This window comes from Tasmannia lanceolata, unplaced genomic scaffold, assembly GCF_043159265.1.
Source record: "Tasmannia lanceolata isolate RefF3 unplaced genomic scaffold, GAP_Taslan_0.1 ptg000005l, whole genome shotgun sequence".
In the NCBI taxonomy this organism is placed as follows: domain Eukaryota; kingdom Viridiplantae; phylum Streptophyta; class Magnoliopsida; order Canellales; family Winteraceae; genus Tasmannia; species Tasmannia lanceolata.
In genome coordinates this window covers 15,918,726-15,936,859 of record NW_027518682.1, presented here as the reverse complement: position 1 = coordinate 15,936,859, position 18,134 = coordinate 15,918,726, and the positions used below count along the sequence as shown (strand labels likewise).

General features: G+C 37.7%; 2 protein-coding genes across 2 annotated transcripts; one reads left to right on the top strand and one right to left on the bottom strand.

The window, feature by feature from the left end:
* Positions 1-1,460: 1,460 nt before the first annotated feature.
* Positions 1,461-8,682, top strand: LOC143877690 (uncharacterized). The gene is made up of 4 exons (XM_077379883.1): positions 1,461-1,766; positions 1,872-1,954; positions 8,112-8,167; positions 8,260-8,682. The coding sequence occupies exons 1-4, from the start codon at positions 1,595-1,597 to the stop codon at positions 8,336-8,338; spliced, it is 390 nt and encodes a 129-aa protein (XP_077235998.1). The 5' UTR covers positions 1,461-1,594; the 3' UTR covers positions 8,339-8,682.
* Positions 8,683-16,306: 7,624 nt separating this feature from the next.
* Positions 16,307-18,134, bottom strand: LOC143876704 (ARM repeat superfamily protein). The gene has a single exon (XM_077378394.1). The coding sequence runs from the start codon at positions 17,942-17,944 to the stop codon at positions 16,619-16,621; it is 1,326 nt and encodes a 441-aa protein (XP_077234509.1). The 5' UTR covers positions 17,945-18,134; the 3' UTR covers positions 16,307-16,618.

The following is an 18,134-nucleotide window of genomic DNA, read 5'->3' as shown; positions in this document are numbered from 1 at the left end:
CAGCATTGATCTGGTGGGCTACTATTAGTAGAGCTCATTGCTTGTTGTCCGATCAAATTCAGATAATCCTATGTTGTCGATCATCTTGATAAGTCAAAAATGCATCAATAAGAGATCTTGAAGAAAAACCAATGGTTTGGATCACAACGGTTAATGACAGTAATTTCTTTTTATTTTTTAAACTTTTTATTTTTGTTAATGTTCCATTTATAAAAGGGAAATGAATTGTTGAATTCACCCTTTTAACTCTATTTTAACACAATTATCTAAACCTGCCTAAACTCCTAACACTAAATGACAAATACTAAGACTTTTACAAAGAAATATTTTTCTTGCAATCCAAACAGGGCATGAGAGAAGAAAATGCTGATATGAATGGACTAAATCCATTGATTGTTTGATCATATCCGTCGATTTGATCCAGTCATCTAGGCCCTTGATCCATCAAATCTCAATTACGGTTCTATGGAGAAAAGGTAAACATTTCAGTGTTCTATATAAATGCTCATTAGTGTCCAGGGTAAATCATACAAGTTAAGCCCTTTGAGTGTTCTATATAAACACTCATTGGTGTCGGGGTAAATCATACAAGATTAATAGAAACCATCTATTTTTCTGATGTGTGTGTGCGCATGCATTTTTGTACGAAACGAAAAGGACTGTTGATCTTTCATCCAAGGGCAGATAGTTGCTATGCCACAAGATGAAGGGAGAAGGGTGTGTTTGAAGGGAAGAGAGAGTTTTGTGTCAGAAAGCATCTACGACTAGGTTGTCTTTACAAAATAGAGGAGCTTTTGAATGATTTTTTATCTGATGAACTAGAGATAGTAAGTTGGTTTCTTTATGACAATGCTGCAAAAAATTAATTCAATCCTCCTTGCCCTAGATAGGTCGTGATAGAAAAATCACCTCAAAAGGATGATGGTTACGTACTATGGATTGTTGAGAAAACTTTATACAATTAGGGGCCATTCGCAGATTTTAGAATCTTGGATTTCCTCAAAATTGTAGATGGGAGACGAGAGAAGAAAGAGACCGGCTGTCGTTTTTTGATTTCTCGCCCTTCTTTCTGACGGCAAAAGAGCAAAAGATCGTCCCATACTTCCAGGTCTTAGAAATCTCATGACGGGGAGAGATTTCTAAAACCTGGATTTTTGACTTAAAATCCAAGAAACGCTGTGAGGACAACATACAACAGCTTGATCATTCACCCTCTTGACACTGTTTTCAAACTAAATCCTGGATTCTAAAATCTGCTTATCCAAACGGTCCCTTTTGTCTACAGTATGTGATTCTTAGTTTACCCTGTGCATTAGAAGAATGGAAATCATGTCATGGTAAACCAATTGGAAAGGAAGAGGAGACATATTACAAGACAGTAATGCCCTTGAATGAGAGCGATATTACAACACTACAACTGCAATTAGGAAGTACTTTCCTGCGGGAACGGTAGCAGCTTCTAACCCCTAATATAAGTGTAAATTAATGAGACAAGTTCCATTCCCAAAACCCAAACGTCGGTGGCCATAAACTGTACGATTCCACCCCAACCCAAACTTTTCTTTGAACAACACCACGAAGAAAAGAAGGAAAAATGGCATTTCAATGGTTGGTCTTGGCCTACGTTGTTGCGGCGGAGGCTGCAAGCGCTCTTCTCCTGACGATTCCATTGCCCAAACCCATCAAATCTCGGCTCGTCTCTCTCATCTCCCTCATCCTCCGACCCGCAATCAGCATAGTCCCCTTCGCGGTCTTCCAAATCATGGGTAAAAAAATAAAAAAATAAAAAATCTCACGTTCAATTTGATTTTCTAGGGTTTGGAATGATTTGTGCATATCTTTGATTTCTCTCCCTATTTTCTTCTTCTTAGATATCTATTGGAAAAATGAGCACCGCTTGACGTGTACGTCTGAGATCTGCACTGCAGCTGAAAGAGACCGATCTGAGAAAACCGTGAGTCGTCTTTTTTACCTCTTCGTTTGGTTCTTTTATCCTACTACTTTGCTTATTTCGATTTCTGTGAAGAATCCGTGATTATATCTGGATTAGGCTTGGAACTAATCAAGGCCTTGAAGTGCTGCCGTTATAATTTCATCAGCAGGTGATGTCATCCTGCTTTAGAAATTAGGTTATACGAAATTTCTACTAGTTTCTCATAACTGACCTTTTGAGGAATTTTTACCCCTCATAATCATATGAAACTCTGAAAGGGAGATTGTGACTATCTAAGTTCCACCATAAGATAGTAAGGAAGAACATTTCTAGTTTTATTGGGATTCCGTGGGATATTTTGTTTCTTGGGGTGTGGTTTCTCTACTTTCGATTTAGATTGTGACTATCTATGGTGCTCAGTCTATAATCTGTGTTTATTCTACCATTTCCTGAATTTTCATCTTAAAATTCTGTCATTTGGTTATATTTTGCATACATTTCTGGGATTTTTAAAGAATTTCCACCGAAATTTCCAACAAAAACCAAAATGTTTCCGTTTATGTGGCCGTCGAAATCGAAACCAAAACCAAAACCAATATTTAAAACCTTGAAGGTAATCATGCACTATTTGTTATGAGAATTATCAACATATTGTATCAAACATGGTACCAAGGCCCACACTAGTATTTAGAGATTATAGTTTACCATGCTCTTTCATGAGTATATATGGTTTGAAAGTCAGACTGAAAAGTTGGAAGTCGGAGACATTGTGTGGAAGATTTTGTTGTCACATTTCCAGCTCTTGGAGCAAGATTCAACTCTACCTAGGATGGGCATTTAATCATCAAGGAGATCTATCCAATGTGCAGTCTTCCTTTGATCAATATGGGCAAAGATGATCTTGACTTGAGCCAACCAATAATGAGCATGTTAAGTCCATTTAAAAACAATGGGCATGTTAAGAAGTTCTATGTGAGCATGTTAAGTCCATTAAAAAACAATGGGCATGTTAAGAAGTTCTATGGTTTCTCAAGTCACCTAAACTCAAGAATGAATTCTCAAAACCACTAGAACTAGGGGTAATTAGCCATTTGGAATTCTTGAAAGGGAGATCCTCACTTGCAAATTTGTAATCTCGCTTAGCCTCATGAACCTCATCTATTTACTTGAAGACAGAGAGGCTCAAGAGAAGAACAATATCACATGCAAGCTTCCAGTTCTTAAAGAATCTAAAGAAATGCATGAGTCTTAAAGAATCTAAAGAATGTATGCACATATTCATTCCCATGCACTTATGTAGTCTGTACACTCTAGTGGTGCATGAATGCATCATGAATATAGAAAGTTCCTTATGCTCTAGAGTAGAAAGACCTTGCTGAATTAGGTTTCAAGGACTGTATTTTACATGAATTTTGATACAACTCCACTTGCAAAGGATGCAAATTGCCGGGGAACAAATTGTCATAGCAGTCTAAATTGCCTATGGTAGCTTGATGAGTCACTTGCACGCTTTGGAAGGACTCAACTATGCCAATTTCAAGTTGTCACTAAGAAGTGTATGATTGTATAGATCCATTGTAATCTCCATCAAGTTTGTTCCATTATCAAGCTTGGAGACACTCCTTTTAAAACTTCATGTTGAGTCGTAGCCTTGGTATATTTAGCACTACCTCACACAGAGTTCACGTACAACTCTTTGCACAATAGAGCTACAAGTAAGAGTTCATTCAAGTAGTCTATGTGAGGAATACCAACAATCTTCTTGATCTTTTATTGTTACCAGTTGTGGGAAAGATCACTGATTATAGAAAAGATAGTGGTACCCATCAGGGGAATCCATGACCAGCTGCTCAAGAAGATAGAGTAGAGCAATTCAAAATTATTGGTGTCAACCTGACAAGTGCAGAAGACATCAAGAGTTTTAGGAAGGTGATCTTGTTATGGTTTATTTGGAACAGTTTCCATTGGGTACATTCAACAATCTCAGCAACAAAAAGGTTTGACCATTTGCCGCATTGAAGATTAGAAACAATGCTTCTGTGATTGACTTGCCAAAGGACATGAAGACTTCAAATATCTTAAATGTTTTTGACTTATACATGTGCTATGACAGGGATATGGTTTCAATATTGGGTCTTTGTATGTCTTCATGGGGGATGGAATTTCTCTTTCAATTTCTCAGTTGTGATCTGCATTTATTTTTTTTACCTTTCTATTTTTTGATGTTTTTGTAGTTTCAAGCATACAATAGAAGATGCTTTATTTTTCTTAGTTTACTGATAAAGATCACTATTGTTTTATTTTCTCACCTTCCACTATATTTATTAAGTATTTGCCTTTGGGGAGAACACTTGCTGAATGTCTTCGGCATGGAAATTTGGACCGTCGTTACAGTTCACAAGTTCATGCTCTGTCACTACAAGTCCCAGTTTCTGTGGCATCAGCAGTTAGGTCAATTTTCCATTATCACCTCAGCTAAGTTCCCTTTTTTCTCTTTTTTGAAAGGTAAAGCTCCCAAAGCATATACTATTACCTTTTGGATTTATAAATCAAATCTCTCAATTTACTTAGATTTACTTCATTGTGATGTTCAGGGGCCTGCTTTACTATTGCCTTTGTCGAGTTCTGGAACTATCTTATTTTCATGATAATTTCACACACCACACAGATTTATTTTATTAAGCACAAATAAGAAGTATTCGATATTTCTTGCATCTTTTCCGCTTTTATTCAACATCACTACTACGCCCGAGACATTTACAAGTGATGCAGGGGGAGAATTCACTCCTTGGCAACTATCCTCGTCAACCCTGTTTTTAATTTTGCTTCTCCATATAGCTGGTTATTGGTAGGATTCCAGTTTGTTTTCAGTTCTGTTCTTTTTGATGTGTTATTTGAACTTTCCCTCGTCGACACGAAAGAAACTTTTTCCAAAGTTTGTTACTTGAATAATGTTCGGATATAGCAGAGGATCATAAGGTATATATGTGTTATTCTGTTAAATCTAGCATTCTCTTAATCTCTAGGCATGTCTCATTTGATAATTTTATTTTATATGATCTTCCTCCTGACGTGCCCATGACAATGGAGCAGAATATGCCCTTCATGACAATAAGGTGCAGTGCATCCATACTCAGACATCGTTCCCTCTATTGTTGGTTATATAATAACTTTTAGCAACTACCAGAATTTTCAAAGTCAATTTGTTGATGATTTGCAACATGTAGAAAGCCAGCTTGCTGGAAATGAAGATCGCAGACAACGACAACAATCATAAAGTGGTATTGAGTATTGACAGATCGGTAACTACTAGGACAGCCTCTACAGATCTTCCTCAACCTTAGACCAGTATTGCGTTTTGAGATGGCAAAGAAGTAATCAAGTTTTCCTATAGAGCTTCAGAAAATTTCTGAACTAAATTTTTCAATGAAGTTGAGATGAATGCATGGTGGATTGAAGGCCTATCTTCTGGTCAATTCTGGATATTCTGGACTCTTTCGATCATTCCGGTCATTTCAGTTGTTCCAATTTGCCCTTTAAGTGCCTATGCGGTTGAAAACCATCTCCAATAAAAAAATGAGGGGTGGGGGAGTTAAGTAATAAAAAACCCTCTCTTTTAATGGATTGCATACGTGGTACTTATAATATGTGATTTTAGATAATTTTTAGCATGAAATTAATATCTGGTAGTCGAATAAAGTATGCAGTTGCTTAATTTTGAAGATCTGGGTGAAGATCCTTCCATGTTTCAGATTTGTTTCTGCCTATGACTTATGGACGGTTTGGAAGGATATATGTTTTACTGTTGAGGCAAGGCCATTGACAGTGCAAGAGTGGGCTCCTCTAGCCCTTGCCCTAGTGGTGCTTAATTTTGATGGTCTAGCTTGGGGAACCTTGGTCGGTCGGAATTGAGGCTGTGAGTAGAGATGAGACAGGGTCTATGGCGTGGGCTTTCGCGGGCCCCATTGGAGTCGCTGATTCTAATGAGGCGGAAGGGCGAGCAGTCATCAGGGCATAAAATTATTAGAGGGAATCCATGGATAATGTAGTGGTGGAAGGCGATTCCCTCGATGTCATTAGATAGCTTAGGGGATCCCATTCATATCCTTTGCGGTTTGTTCCTTTTTTGTCAAGATTCAGGATCGGGTGGGCAGCTCCTTTATCTCTTTCCAGGATGTGAGAAGGTTGGCAAATGAAGTGGCTGATAAACTAGTTAGAGAAGGGGTATCCAAGGAAGCACTTGAGTTGTTGACTTTCTCCCCCCTCGAGATATCCTTCTCTCTTGAGTTTGATCAGCTCTGGGTGTGCTCCCTTGTCTGTATTTTTACTCTTCCTATTCGCTTTATTGCTTTGTATTGACCATTTAGGTCTTTTCTTGTTTTAATAAAATATGCTGCCATTCAAAAGAAAAATAAAGTATGCAATTGCTTTGGTTTAGTTTTTTCTAGTTTTAATGTTTTAACTTAAATTTTTCGTCTCATCTTTTTTCGAAACAGAACACTGAAATGATAGAAGAAAACACAATGCCCATCGGAACGGAAGTGACAAAAATGGCTAGTATATTTCATTCTGTTCCAGCTCTTGTGAACTCCTATGACTAGGCATCTCATCAGTTGGTGTTTCCGCATTTCATTTAAAAATTTACATGGATCAACCATGTTCCAAACATCAGATGGTTGTCATTTTGTAAGCTCAAGAATGCCATGTATGGCTTGAAACACGAGCTCAACGAGCATGGTTTGACATGTTCTGCTAAGCCTTGAAATATAAGGGATATAAAGGTAGTGTTTTATGCAACTTTTGTATGAGGACATCCGGTTAGGATGGTCTTATTACCATTCATGATATCCTTGTCCTAATCCACATGTATGGGGATCATCAGTATTCAGTAGGCGTACTTTTGAATTGACTTAGGGGCCGTTTGGATACACGGATTTTAGAATCCAGGTTTTTAGTTTGAAAACAGTGTAAAAGATGGTTCATGATCAAGCTGCTGTGTGATGTCATGACAGCATTTCTTGGATTTTAAGTAAGAAAACCAGGTTTTAGAAATCTCTCCCACATCCTGAGATTTCTAAAATGTGGAAACATGGGATCATCTGCTACGGTCTTGCTGACGGAAAGAAGGGCGAGAAATCAGAAAACGACGGCTGGTCTGCTTCTTCTCTTGTTTCTCATCTACAATTTTGAAGAAATCCCGGATTCTAAAATCCGCGTGTCCAAACGGCCCGTTAATATGCATGACAGTTACAAAAGAAAAGGTTTGCTCTTTTAGAAGGACATTGAGAACATAGATTGTTGTTGTTCTGAGTTGGCCTAGACAGTTTTTCAATTTTTAAATGAATATACATGTCAGTTACAAAGAAAAGGATTTGTTTGATAAAAACACAGAATAAGTTCTCTAATGACATGGAGTGATCTATATTTCAGTTGCTAGCTTACTTACGAAAAGGTTTTCTCTAATGAGTTCTTTTGTAACATTTATTTTATTTTATGTTTTGATACATAAGCTGGGATTGAACCTCCGACCTCGAGGTTGAAGAACAAAGTCTTGATCATTGAGCTAAAGGCTCAATTAATCCCTTATATCATTTGTTTTTAATTCATATTTATGTGTTCATTTCAAATATATATGTGTGTGTGCGCGTGCGCACAAGTTGATAATTGTGTTGGCAAAATAGACAGTTTCAAACTATTGATTCTAAGATAGTTTAGTATCCCCTAATTTATCGGTGATTATTGAATGCTCATTTATTTTGACGTTGTTTGTCTCAGTTCATAGAAAACCAGAACCATTCTCCTTATCTGGACCTCTTTATATTTTTCTCCGGGGAAACCACAGCAGTTGTTTTCGCTCCCAACTCAATTCTGCATTGTGATTATAAATTTCTCAATGCTGCAAGCTGTGATATGAATCCCCCAATGCTGCTAGTTATGTTATGCTTATGCAAGATTCATGCACACTTATTATCATTGTTCTCATGGAGATTAGTATTTAGAATAAACACAAACATTTTCGTGGCGATATAAATCGGCTGTTATCTCGATATTTAGCTAGTTTATTATCTCGGTTTTGTTTGAACAGATTTGTTTCTGGTTTCTCGGATATACGTTACCCTTTCCCCTTGAATCTCTTTCATAACTGCGCAGTACTTAATGATATTGAGATGCTTTGCAGATTTATAAAGCTCAGAGGAACATCATTCTGTGTGTTGCCGCTTGCCTTCTCTATTGGTAGGCAGTGAATACTCTTACCATCTTGATTTGGTGGGAATGTGACAATCAAATTTACTTGCTTAAAAGTGTACTTGTCATTGTGGTTGCAGGTGTGACCATCGAGTTTGTAGATATTACAGGGAGATTCATGACTTAGAAGCAGTTGAGAAGAGGTACAAGGATATGTAGGCTTTTTAGGGGGACAGGGTATGTTTTTCTCTTTACGAGGTAGAGGTTAACAAGTCCAATACAGTTAGCAAAAGTGTAGTTTATCGAACTTCATCTGCTTTTGCGATCATGCCCGTTGAGCTTGCTGTGTGTTTACATATGTTGGAAACTTCTCGATAGCAGACAGAGCCATTACGCAGAGCTTTAAGTTTCTTTGTTGCATTTTCTGATGATGTGATACTATGGTACCCAGATATATTGTCGATATGACATGGATGCTGCATAAACCCTTTTTTTGGCTTAATATTGGATTGTAAGACATGTTTATGGCATGATATGACTTATTTTGCAGTATTTTGGTAAAATAGTAGTGAAATGGTTTCCCAACTACGGTTCACATATTGCACATGATATGAAAACGATGGTTCACATGTTGCCATTCGAAAAAAAAAAAACAGACGGTTCACATATTGCGGATGATATGGAGTTATAACAAAAATATTGGACAATTTACTTTTTTACATCTATTATGTGTTCATATTAATTTTTTTGCCATTCAAAAAAAAATGTTATAGGAATAGGATGTATCGATTTAAATTAAACCCAATTGAGATTGAACGTTTGGTCAAATTGGATCTGTATATCTAAGATTAACCAAAGTACTTTTGACATCCTCTCAATTGATACTTGTTTTGGCAACCCTTTCTGTGTGTCGTGGTGCTGAGTGATTGATAGGCAGTTCTACTATATGGATTATTTTTCAAGCAAGAGATTTGTCTTGTATCCTGTATTTCTTCCCTTGAAAATCAGTAAACTGGCCAATCCTATTTCAACACATAGCACACTGCTTCAAAGTTCAAACTGGGATTGGGCTCCTATTTCTGATCCATTTTTCCTACAAAGTTCATGCTCAATGCACTAGTCACTGTTGTTGCCTTGTGGGCCTTCCGCATTTATAGATATCAAAATAATGAAAGCTGATTTCCTATGATGCTGCCTGTTGTGATCTAATGAAAGGAGAAGAGAGGAAAGCCTAAGCCAGGAGTGCTCTTGCAGTCTAACCGAGCTTGGATTTATTGCAAGCAGTATAATAGCCATGGGTAAACCTACAAAAGGAGCTGACAATGGAAGTGAAACAACCCAAGAGTCCAAAATAATCGAAAGTGAGAGAGCATAAGTTCCAGCGTTGTGGATAAAAGATAAAAAACAACCCAAGAGTCCAAAACAATCGAAAGTGAAACAAAATCAATCTAATCAGAAACCAAATGAATTATTAGAATGAATTGTTGAGTTCATCCAAGTACACAGGCCTCACTGTACTTTTTTCTAGTTAAATGAAGGAATCTGGATTCTCCTCCCAATTTTGAATCCCCTCTTGTGCTTTAAATTAAATAGATACTGCTAGAAAAACAAGAGGACTAACTGACTAGCCTCGAAAACAAGGGATTTGCTAGCGTCCATCGCAGAAGGCATTTCGCGGATGGGCTGTTGCATGTGAGAGCAGCCACACAAGCTCACTTTTCATCAGATTTTGTCTTCATTAAAGAGGTGGCTGATCTCACATGCAACAGTCCATCCACGAAATCCCTTCTGCGATGGACGCTAGCAAATCCCCAATAACAAAACAGGGGAAGAACCCTAAGGGGCCGTTTGGATACTCAGATATTAGAATCCAGGTTTTTAGTTTGAAAACAGTGTAAAAGAGGGTTATGATCAAGCTTGTATGCTGTCCTGACAGCGTTTCTTGGATTTTAAGTGAGAAATTCAGGTTTTAAAAATCTCTCCTGCATCCTGAGATTTCTAAAACCTGAAAATATGGGAGGATCTGCTACTCTATTGCTGTCGGAAAGAAGGGCAAGAAGTAAAAAACGAATAAAAAACGACGGCTGGTCCGCTTCTTCTCTTGTCATTTAGCTACAATTTTGAAGAAATCCCGGATTCTAAAATCCATGTATCCAAACGGCCGCTAAAGGAAACTCAAATGCTTGAGGTGAGCCATCACCCGCCCAGACCTCTTGCTTCTAGAAGACTAAACCGGCATAGAAACAGAAGAACTCGAATAGGAACCCAAAACAAGCTGAGAATCCCATGGCCCATGGGCTAACCAAACTGCCTCCATGGAATTGGAACCCTTTCTACTAAAGTCCGAGATGAAGTTGATTAATCCCATGTCTTTTCAACTTTACAGGCATCTGGGCTTTAATGCTTTATTATAGTCGTTTGCTAATATAGAGTGAAGTTAGTCAACATTCGAAAATATCTTGCTCTGAACAGAGATGATTTGTTAAAGTGGTGATTAACGTGGCTAATGGTCATACCATTTGCCTAACACTGTCGCTTCTTTTGTTTGCTTGTGCACTCTATTCAATGAAGAATAAGCTTTTCATCAGTAAGATTTGATTTTCCAGCCTCTACTCAATTATAGAAGCTTTCATTTCCAATAAAAAGAGACTGGTCATCTTTCCTTAATATGTAAGTTTATTATGGCAGTCATATCAGTCACCTTTAGAAACTTGGATGAGTAGAAAAAAATCAAAGAAACTGCAGTGTCATAATTACCTAATTCAAAGATATTTACATCTATTACCTTCTTTACTAGATAGACTTTCATGGGTTTACATCTGTTTCATGGGTTCAATAATAAATTTCCTCTCTTCCTTGGCTTTTTATCTATTGGACTCAAAATAATTGAAGAAAAATTGGGTAACGACTTCACCCTTGGCCTCCTTTTGACTTCTGTAATGCCAAAAAAAAACCAATTAGGATGTTGTTACTGCTTAAAGAGCTCGCTCAGCACATGATTCGAATCCTCCTTTGATATTTGATGGTAAAATTAAGAAAAATAAAAGTATAAAAGGCCCATCAAAATTCAAAGAAGGAGTGCAGGAAACTAAGAATGATACTGCAAAAGGAGAAGGTACAGAAGCTGAAATGAAAGAAAGAAAGAAAGAAAGAAAGAAAGAAAGAAAGAAATTGGTCGGCATATATGTTCAAAAAGTAGTTGGGAAAAATTCATATTTTTTATATGGTTTCGGTATGTGGGTGCATCTGTTTTCCTTTCTTAAAAAAAAAGAAAGAAAGGAGGATCCACCTTGTTCAAAGATTCAAGCCACTCAGTTGTGGGGCCCACGTTATTAGGTTGTAACTCGAAAAACATCTTCTTAGGATGATTCTACTCTTCCCAGTTGTAAAGATTTCTATACGGTGTAGTTTGTCTACTGATTGGTGGGTTAGGATCAACCTATGGAGATGATTTTTGGGGCAGTCTATCTACGTAGGGGCAAAACAACTAAATATTATTAAACTCATTAATTTAAATATCTATTTTTCTTTGATCACTGCTTTATATTATTTTTTATTAAATAATTATACTCATATTTGATTCTAAATAACCTCTAAATTGATCTGATTTATTTATATATTTGTTTTTTTTTTTTGAATAGTTTATTGATATATTTAATTCCTTCAATTTCTATCTTTGCACACAAAATATCATTTATTGGTGTAATTATCAATCTAAGCACTCATACATTATATTTATGCTTGTACACTCCATAATGAATTAATGAATAAAATCAAGATTTTATTTATATATTCTCTTTCAAAATGAATCGTGACTAAATGGGCAAACTTGGGTGCCCTTTAGGCTATTTAAAACCTTATAAACATTAATTTTACTTTTTTTTTTTTCGATTTTTTTACCTGGAATTTATCTAGGAACCCGGGCCAGCACCTTACATTTATTGATGAATGAAAAAAAAATACATGAGGGGACATAGCACCTTACCTCAAACACTATAAACAGAAAAAACCTACATAATTCGAATGCTAGGAATACCTAGAAAATCACACCTCATAGCACCCCTAGCCAATCTAGGGAGGTCTCTCCATTGATAGAACATGCTATTACCTTTATTGTCACAAGCGAAATTTGCAAGGGAGTCGGCTACCTGGTTAGCCTCTCTATATTGATGAGATATCCTTGGCTTAATACCTAGAAGAAGATCTTGAAATTCCTGCCAGTAATATATAATAGACCATGGTGGATCCTTCTTGGTATTTATCACATCTAGATTTAAATTTTATATAATGGAAAAACTTGTGTGCCCCTAATTTTATAACCTATTTCTACACAAGGCCTGCCATTATGTAACTTTTTTGTTGCTGATAAATATACCTTTTAAATGCTAAAAGAAAGTCAGTTTTACGCTCCTTCACAAATCCGTTAATTCGAATGGCAACCATAAGCCTAGTCAAATGCCGTTGAGAACACTTTGATTGGTGATCCTATGCCCTTGATCCATTAAACCCCATTTTGGGTTTGGCCAAGAAATGCTAAACACTGATTTTTTGTAGTCCTTTTATTACGCACGGGATGGAGTAGGGCTGCACACGGTTCAGTCTGGTTCAGTTTAGTGAGTTTTTTTAAACTGAACCAATCACATTGGTTTGGAGAAAATCCAAACCGTAACCAAACCGATCAGGGGGTATAACCGAACCAAACCGAACCGATTTTGACCGGTTCGGTTCACGGTTTATCCGGTACAAATCCAAACTAAGTAGTTAAATACGTTTGTGAGAAGGAAAAACTAGAAATCCATTATAATTTCGTTTGTGTTGGGGAAAACATATGCATTTCTAGAGCCAAATTGCATCGATATATGCTTACCACCAATAAGACTACGTTCAGGCAATCAATTAATCATCAACAAAAATCAACCTAATAAACTTGATTTCATGATTTTATACTGTGATCGCTGAACTGATAGTCTATGAGTCAAACCTCTCAACAATTAACCTAATCAAAATCTATTCGTCACAAATACAAAATTAACAGAAGAAAATGAACTCAATTTTTTTGAAGGTGCAAAAACCTTAAAAAAATCAAAGAGAGAGAAGAAGAAGAATAAAGGAAAGGCAAAACATGAACATGGGTATAAAACAACGTGCAATGAGACCGCCAAGCTCTGTGTGTGTGTTTCTCATGAAACAAAAATTGAAGAGACCCCTCCCTCTTTATCCCTAATCGAGGGCCTTATAAAGGGGATGATATATTCGTGCGCACCCCCTCGTCTCTTTTACAGCCCCTCTAAGTATTTAGGACTATTCTTTTTACACTTCTAAGGGGTAGTCTAAAGGTCAATGTATTCTTTACTTTTGAATACAGGGAATTGATATAGACACACTTTCCTTCTTTAAAAAACCCCTCTTCTCTTTGCAAATGATATTAACTCACCTTAGATTTGATAATGACACAAAATCAGTTTGTCTTTTTCTCTTTCTCGGTTCGGTTCGGTTAATTTTCGGATGAAAACTCTAAAACTGTGAACCGAACTGATATAATCGGTTTGGTAAAATTCTAAACCATGACTGAACCAATGCCGAGCAAAACCGAACCGAACCAAACCGAAAGGTCCGGTTCGGTTTATCGGTTTGGCCGGTTTTTTATGCAACCCTAGGATGGAGCTAAGACCATGTGAATCGCTTCATGATGTTCTAGTCGATCAATTGTCAATTTTACACAACATGCACATACATGCACCCGTGTGCCCTAGAATAAGACCCCCCAAAAAATCTTTTACAGTTGATTGTAGCAGTGATTTTCTGTGAGTCTCTCTAATTGAAATTGTAAAAATGGTTAATTGTCATATGACAAGGAGCAATTTTTATGAGTAAGGCCAAGCATTTTACCAAGTTATTTTTCCGTGAATGGTTGATAAAATTGGGAAATGATATGCGCACTACCTTGTTTTAACAATTACGGGTGCAACTCGGGTCAGGTTGGGTCGGGTTGAGGCCAACCCAACCCAACCCGAGGAACTTGACCTCCAACCTTAACCCAACCCAACCCAACTTTCAACCCGGGATGGCTGACCCAACCCAACCCAAATTGGTTTTTCCCTAACCCGAACCTAACCCAACCCTGGGTTTAGACATTTCAGATGAGATATTTAGTAAGGGAAATGGCACCCAAGTTTAAAACCAAAGGAAAAAAAACAGTAAAACACTACTAGAACGCATGCACATATTAAATAACTACAAATTATGCGAGGAAAACATGACAATCACAATCACAAGGATATGCGGGTGTTTAGTGTAGAAAAAAGAAGGTTGAGATCATCCAATCAATCGATTTTTGCATGCTTCAATCTTGCGGTTGAGATCTCTTCTAGGTTAGGGTTTTTACTTTAGTGACTTTAGCCCTTTACTTTTTGTTTTTGATAAGTATATATTATTATATTTGCAAAGGATTATATTTGCAAATGATGGAAAGAAACAACAAAACTTCAGAAGCTACAAAGTACAAAAAGTAAAAAACGTGTATTACTCTTTGTCGGGTTACGGGTTGCCTGATACCCAACCCAACCCAACCCGAATTTTGGTCGGGTTGCCAAATCCCAACCCGGACCCAAACCCAACGCGAATTTGGTCAACCCAACCCGCCCAAAAATCGGGTTCAACCCGTAGGGTTCGGGTTCAACCCGACCCAAGTTGCACCCCAATTAACAATGACACTCGGTATACTTTTTTGGTTACCTATTAAAGGTAGTTGTTATTCCCAAAAAAGTCATTAGTAGCCAATTTAAGTGTGTTAATAAAGTGATGAGTGCTACTATCAAAGCATGGTAGTACGGGTATCATTTTCCTATACTTCTTCCATGGAAATAAATAGAATGACATGGAAATGAAAGGGGGAGTTGCCCCTATAAGACCTTTCATGAGAGGATACATTGGATCACAGAAACGTACAGAGAAGAGTAAAAATGCAAAAGCTTCCAACACATATCAGATAATAATGTAAGGAATGATAGAATGAAGGGCGCCTTTACAAAAATCAGCTACAGGAGCACTCCTATCGGTCGGTTCAGCAAAGCGTGTTTGTGATGGAGAAGAAAAATAATTAAGGAAACGGTTTTGCCATGAATGCACTTTGCTGGAACCAACCAACAGGAGCGCCCTTGTAGCTGATTTTAGCAATTAAGGGCGCCCTTCATTCTATCATTCCTCTAATAATATATCATTAATAATACCTTTGTATCTCCATCCATATATTCTCCAAACATGAAAAGGCCAATGTTGTGAGGAGAGTGTGTTGGAGAAAATGTGTTGTGGGTGATTAACCTTGGTGGAGAAGTAGCAGAAAACGATGCTTCAAGGCGCGTTGCAATGTCACTTTCCTTAAGACGATATTCGCCCCCATCATTTGAATGATGTGCAAGACCTATTGATGTTTGTTGACGCTTTTGTGCTAGCGGAAACAAACCCAAAACGCCCTCGGATTTTGCAAGTCTTTGAGATGTCATCATCAGCTTCTGTTTTCGCGAAAAATAGATAACCAGAAAGAAAGAAAAAGAAAATGGAATGAAAGAGAATTTGATAAACTGTAAAGAGGGAGAAGAGGCTTTGGAAATCACTAACATTTGATTCTCACAATAGAATCTCGGATTCTACCACAAATGATGAGTTTCTAGTCGATTTATAGACCTTGTAGTGTCTTTTCATGTAGAAATGCACCCTGTCATGGTATCTTATCAATATGGGCTGCTTATTTTTATTTGAGCATTAGATCGTGTCAAATGGCGGTTCTACCGTCCATATTGATTCTAGAGTGCCTGTTGGGTTTAGTAAAACTCCCGTCCTCCCCCAATAACCATTTGATCACGACCGATTACTAATCTACAGCTCAGATCGCATCCGATCGGCCTTTGATTGTTACCACGTGATCTTACGCTCCAGATCGCACCCGATCAAGCATTAACCACTTTTCTCACTTTCCAATGTAGTACTAAACTTTTAGTTTTCCACAAGCCTTTTCTACACCTCTTTAAAAACACTTGTTTTCCCAAAATAAAACCTTTTTATTTTCAAAAATCATTTTCAAATATCTTTTTATTTAGAAAATAGCAACAGAGTGGAGAATAAGACCCATAAAATTCTTAAAACAACAAGCAAATTATCATAGCAACAAACCTTAGAGCTTCCAACACATATCAAATAATAATATATCATTAATACAACCTTTGTATCTTCATCCATATATTCTCCAAACATGAAAAGGCCAATGTCGTGAGGAGAGTGGAGAACAAGACCCACAAAATTCTTAAAACAACAATCAAATTATCATAGTAACAAATCTTAAAAACCCCAACGTAGACCATTTCCTTTCCTATGATGCATGAATAATTTCAAATAGCATAGAAATGATATGCTTTGCAATTTGTACATTAAATTAATAATTAACTCAAACCAAACCCATAAATTTTCCTCATCACCATACTAATAAATAGAGATACCCATTCATCAAAAAGGCCTTTTCAGATGCTTGAAATCCATGGAATCAATACAATCTCCCCTCCCTCTGTAATTGTTCAGCAATTTCAACAGATCTGTTGCCTTCTCCTTTGTTCTCTCATCACAACCCATCTGCAATAGCAACAAGACCTTCTGAAAAGCCCCAACTTGTAGACCCTCCACCAAAATCCCTCCATCCTCCCCGTTGTAATTCTTGCAGAGCTTCCAAAGAATAGAGACAGCAAATTCGGTCGCCAAATCCGATACTCGGAAAATCTTCTTCACCAATACTGGTATGGTTAATGCGTGACTATACGCCTTTTCTCTCCCTTCCTCACAACTACAAATCCCATCCAAAACACCTAAGGCCTTCTCACATATGCTCTTTTCCGAATCGACGATCATCTCCAACAACAAAGAAACCAAACCCATCTCCACACATCGCGTTCGAATCTTCTCATTCGAAGTATTAGCTCGCGCCGTTGAAACCATGAAGAAAATAGCCACCAAAGATGATTTTGTAGTTTTAGGACAAATGGGTTCTTTAATTACCTTGACTAAAGCTTCAACAAATCCTTGGATCTCCACCAAGGCATCTACATGATGTTGATCCGAAGAGACTAGTTCTTTCACTACCATTACCGCGTTTCGCCTTCCCACCAAATTCCCCCATGATAAAATCCACAACATGCCACGTAAAGATGCATCCGATCCGAGGTATAACCGAGCTTCTTCGTCGAGTGGGAACATCAAAGTCAAAATCGACAAGATCTCCTCCAACCCCACTGTGTAATTCTCCAACGAGGCAGTGGCAAACGCATCAAATGCGAACGATAGTACACAGCCGGCCCCATTTGCTATGATACATCGCTTGTTACGCTCGCTCTCCTTGCTCAAGATATTGATCTTCTTCACCAATTCCCTACAGCCATCATAATCCTTGTGTTGGCTTGCATTGGAAATGCGTAGGAGAATTTCCGAAACCTTGACCGATGTTATGGGAATTCGAGGCGTCGGGATCCTTTCAATACCAAAAGAACTATTCTGGACACACCAATCTTGTATCATCCTCCGAATTGTATGATTTGGGATTTGTTCAAAGCTTTTTAATACCTGATTAGTCACCGGACACGTCAGATTTCCCTCATCGAGCCACGTATCGATGCTCTGTCGGTCGTACGTGATCCCGGTGCATAATGTGACGGGATCTTTCATTAGGTCGAGCGATATGGGGCATCGAAAATGGGTCGGGATCGTTACTTCGATGTTCGGATTGCCAGAAAGCTTCCTCCCGCCGATCGGGTTTCTCCGCCGGATTCTCAATGCTTCCATCATTGTTGAGAATGAGATGAAAATAAAGACGAATGCAAAGGATGTTTGTTAATTTTGTGTGCTTGAAGACTTGAGAAGGGGGAGGATGTTTGTGCCCATATATAGATCATAGAGTTCATAAGGAGTTTAAAATAAGAGGATGGTCTGGTCTAGAAGAATTCAAAGAAGAGAGGGGGAGAGAGAGGGTTTTGGG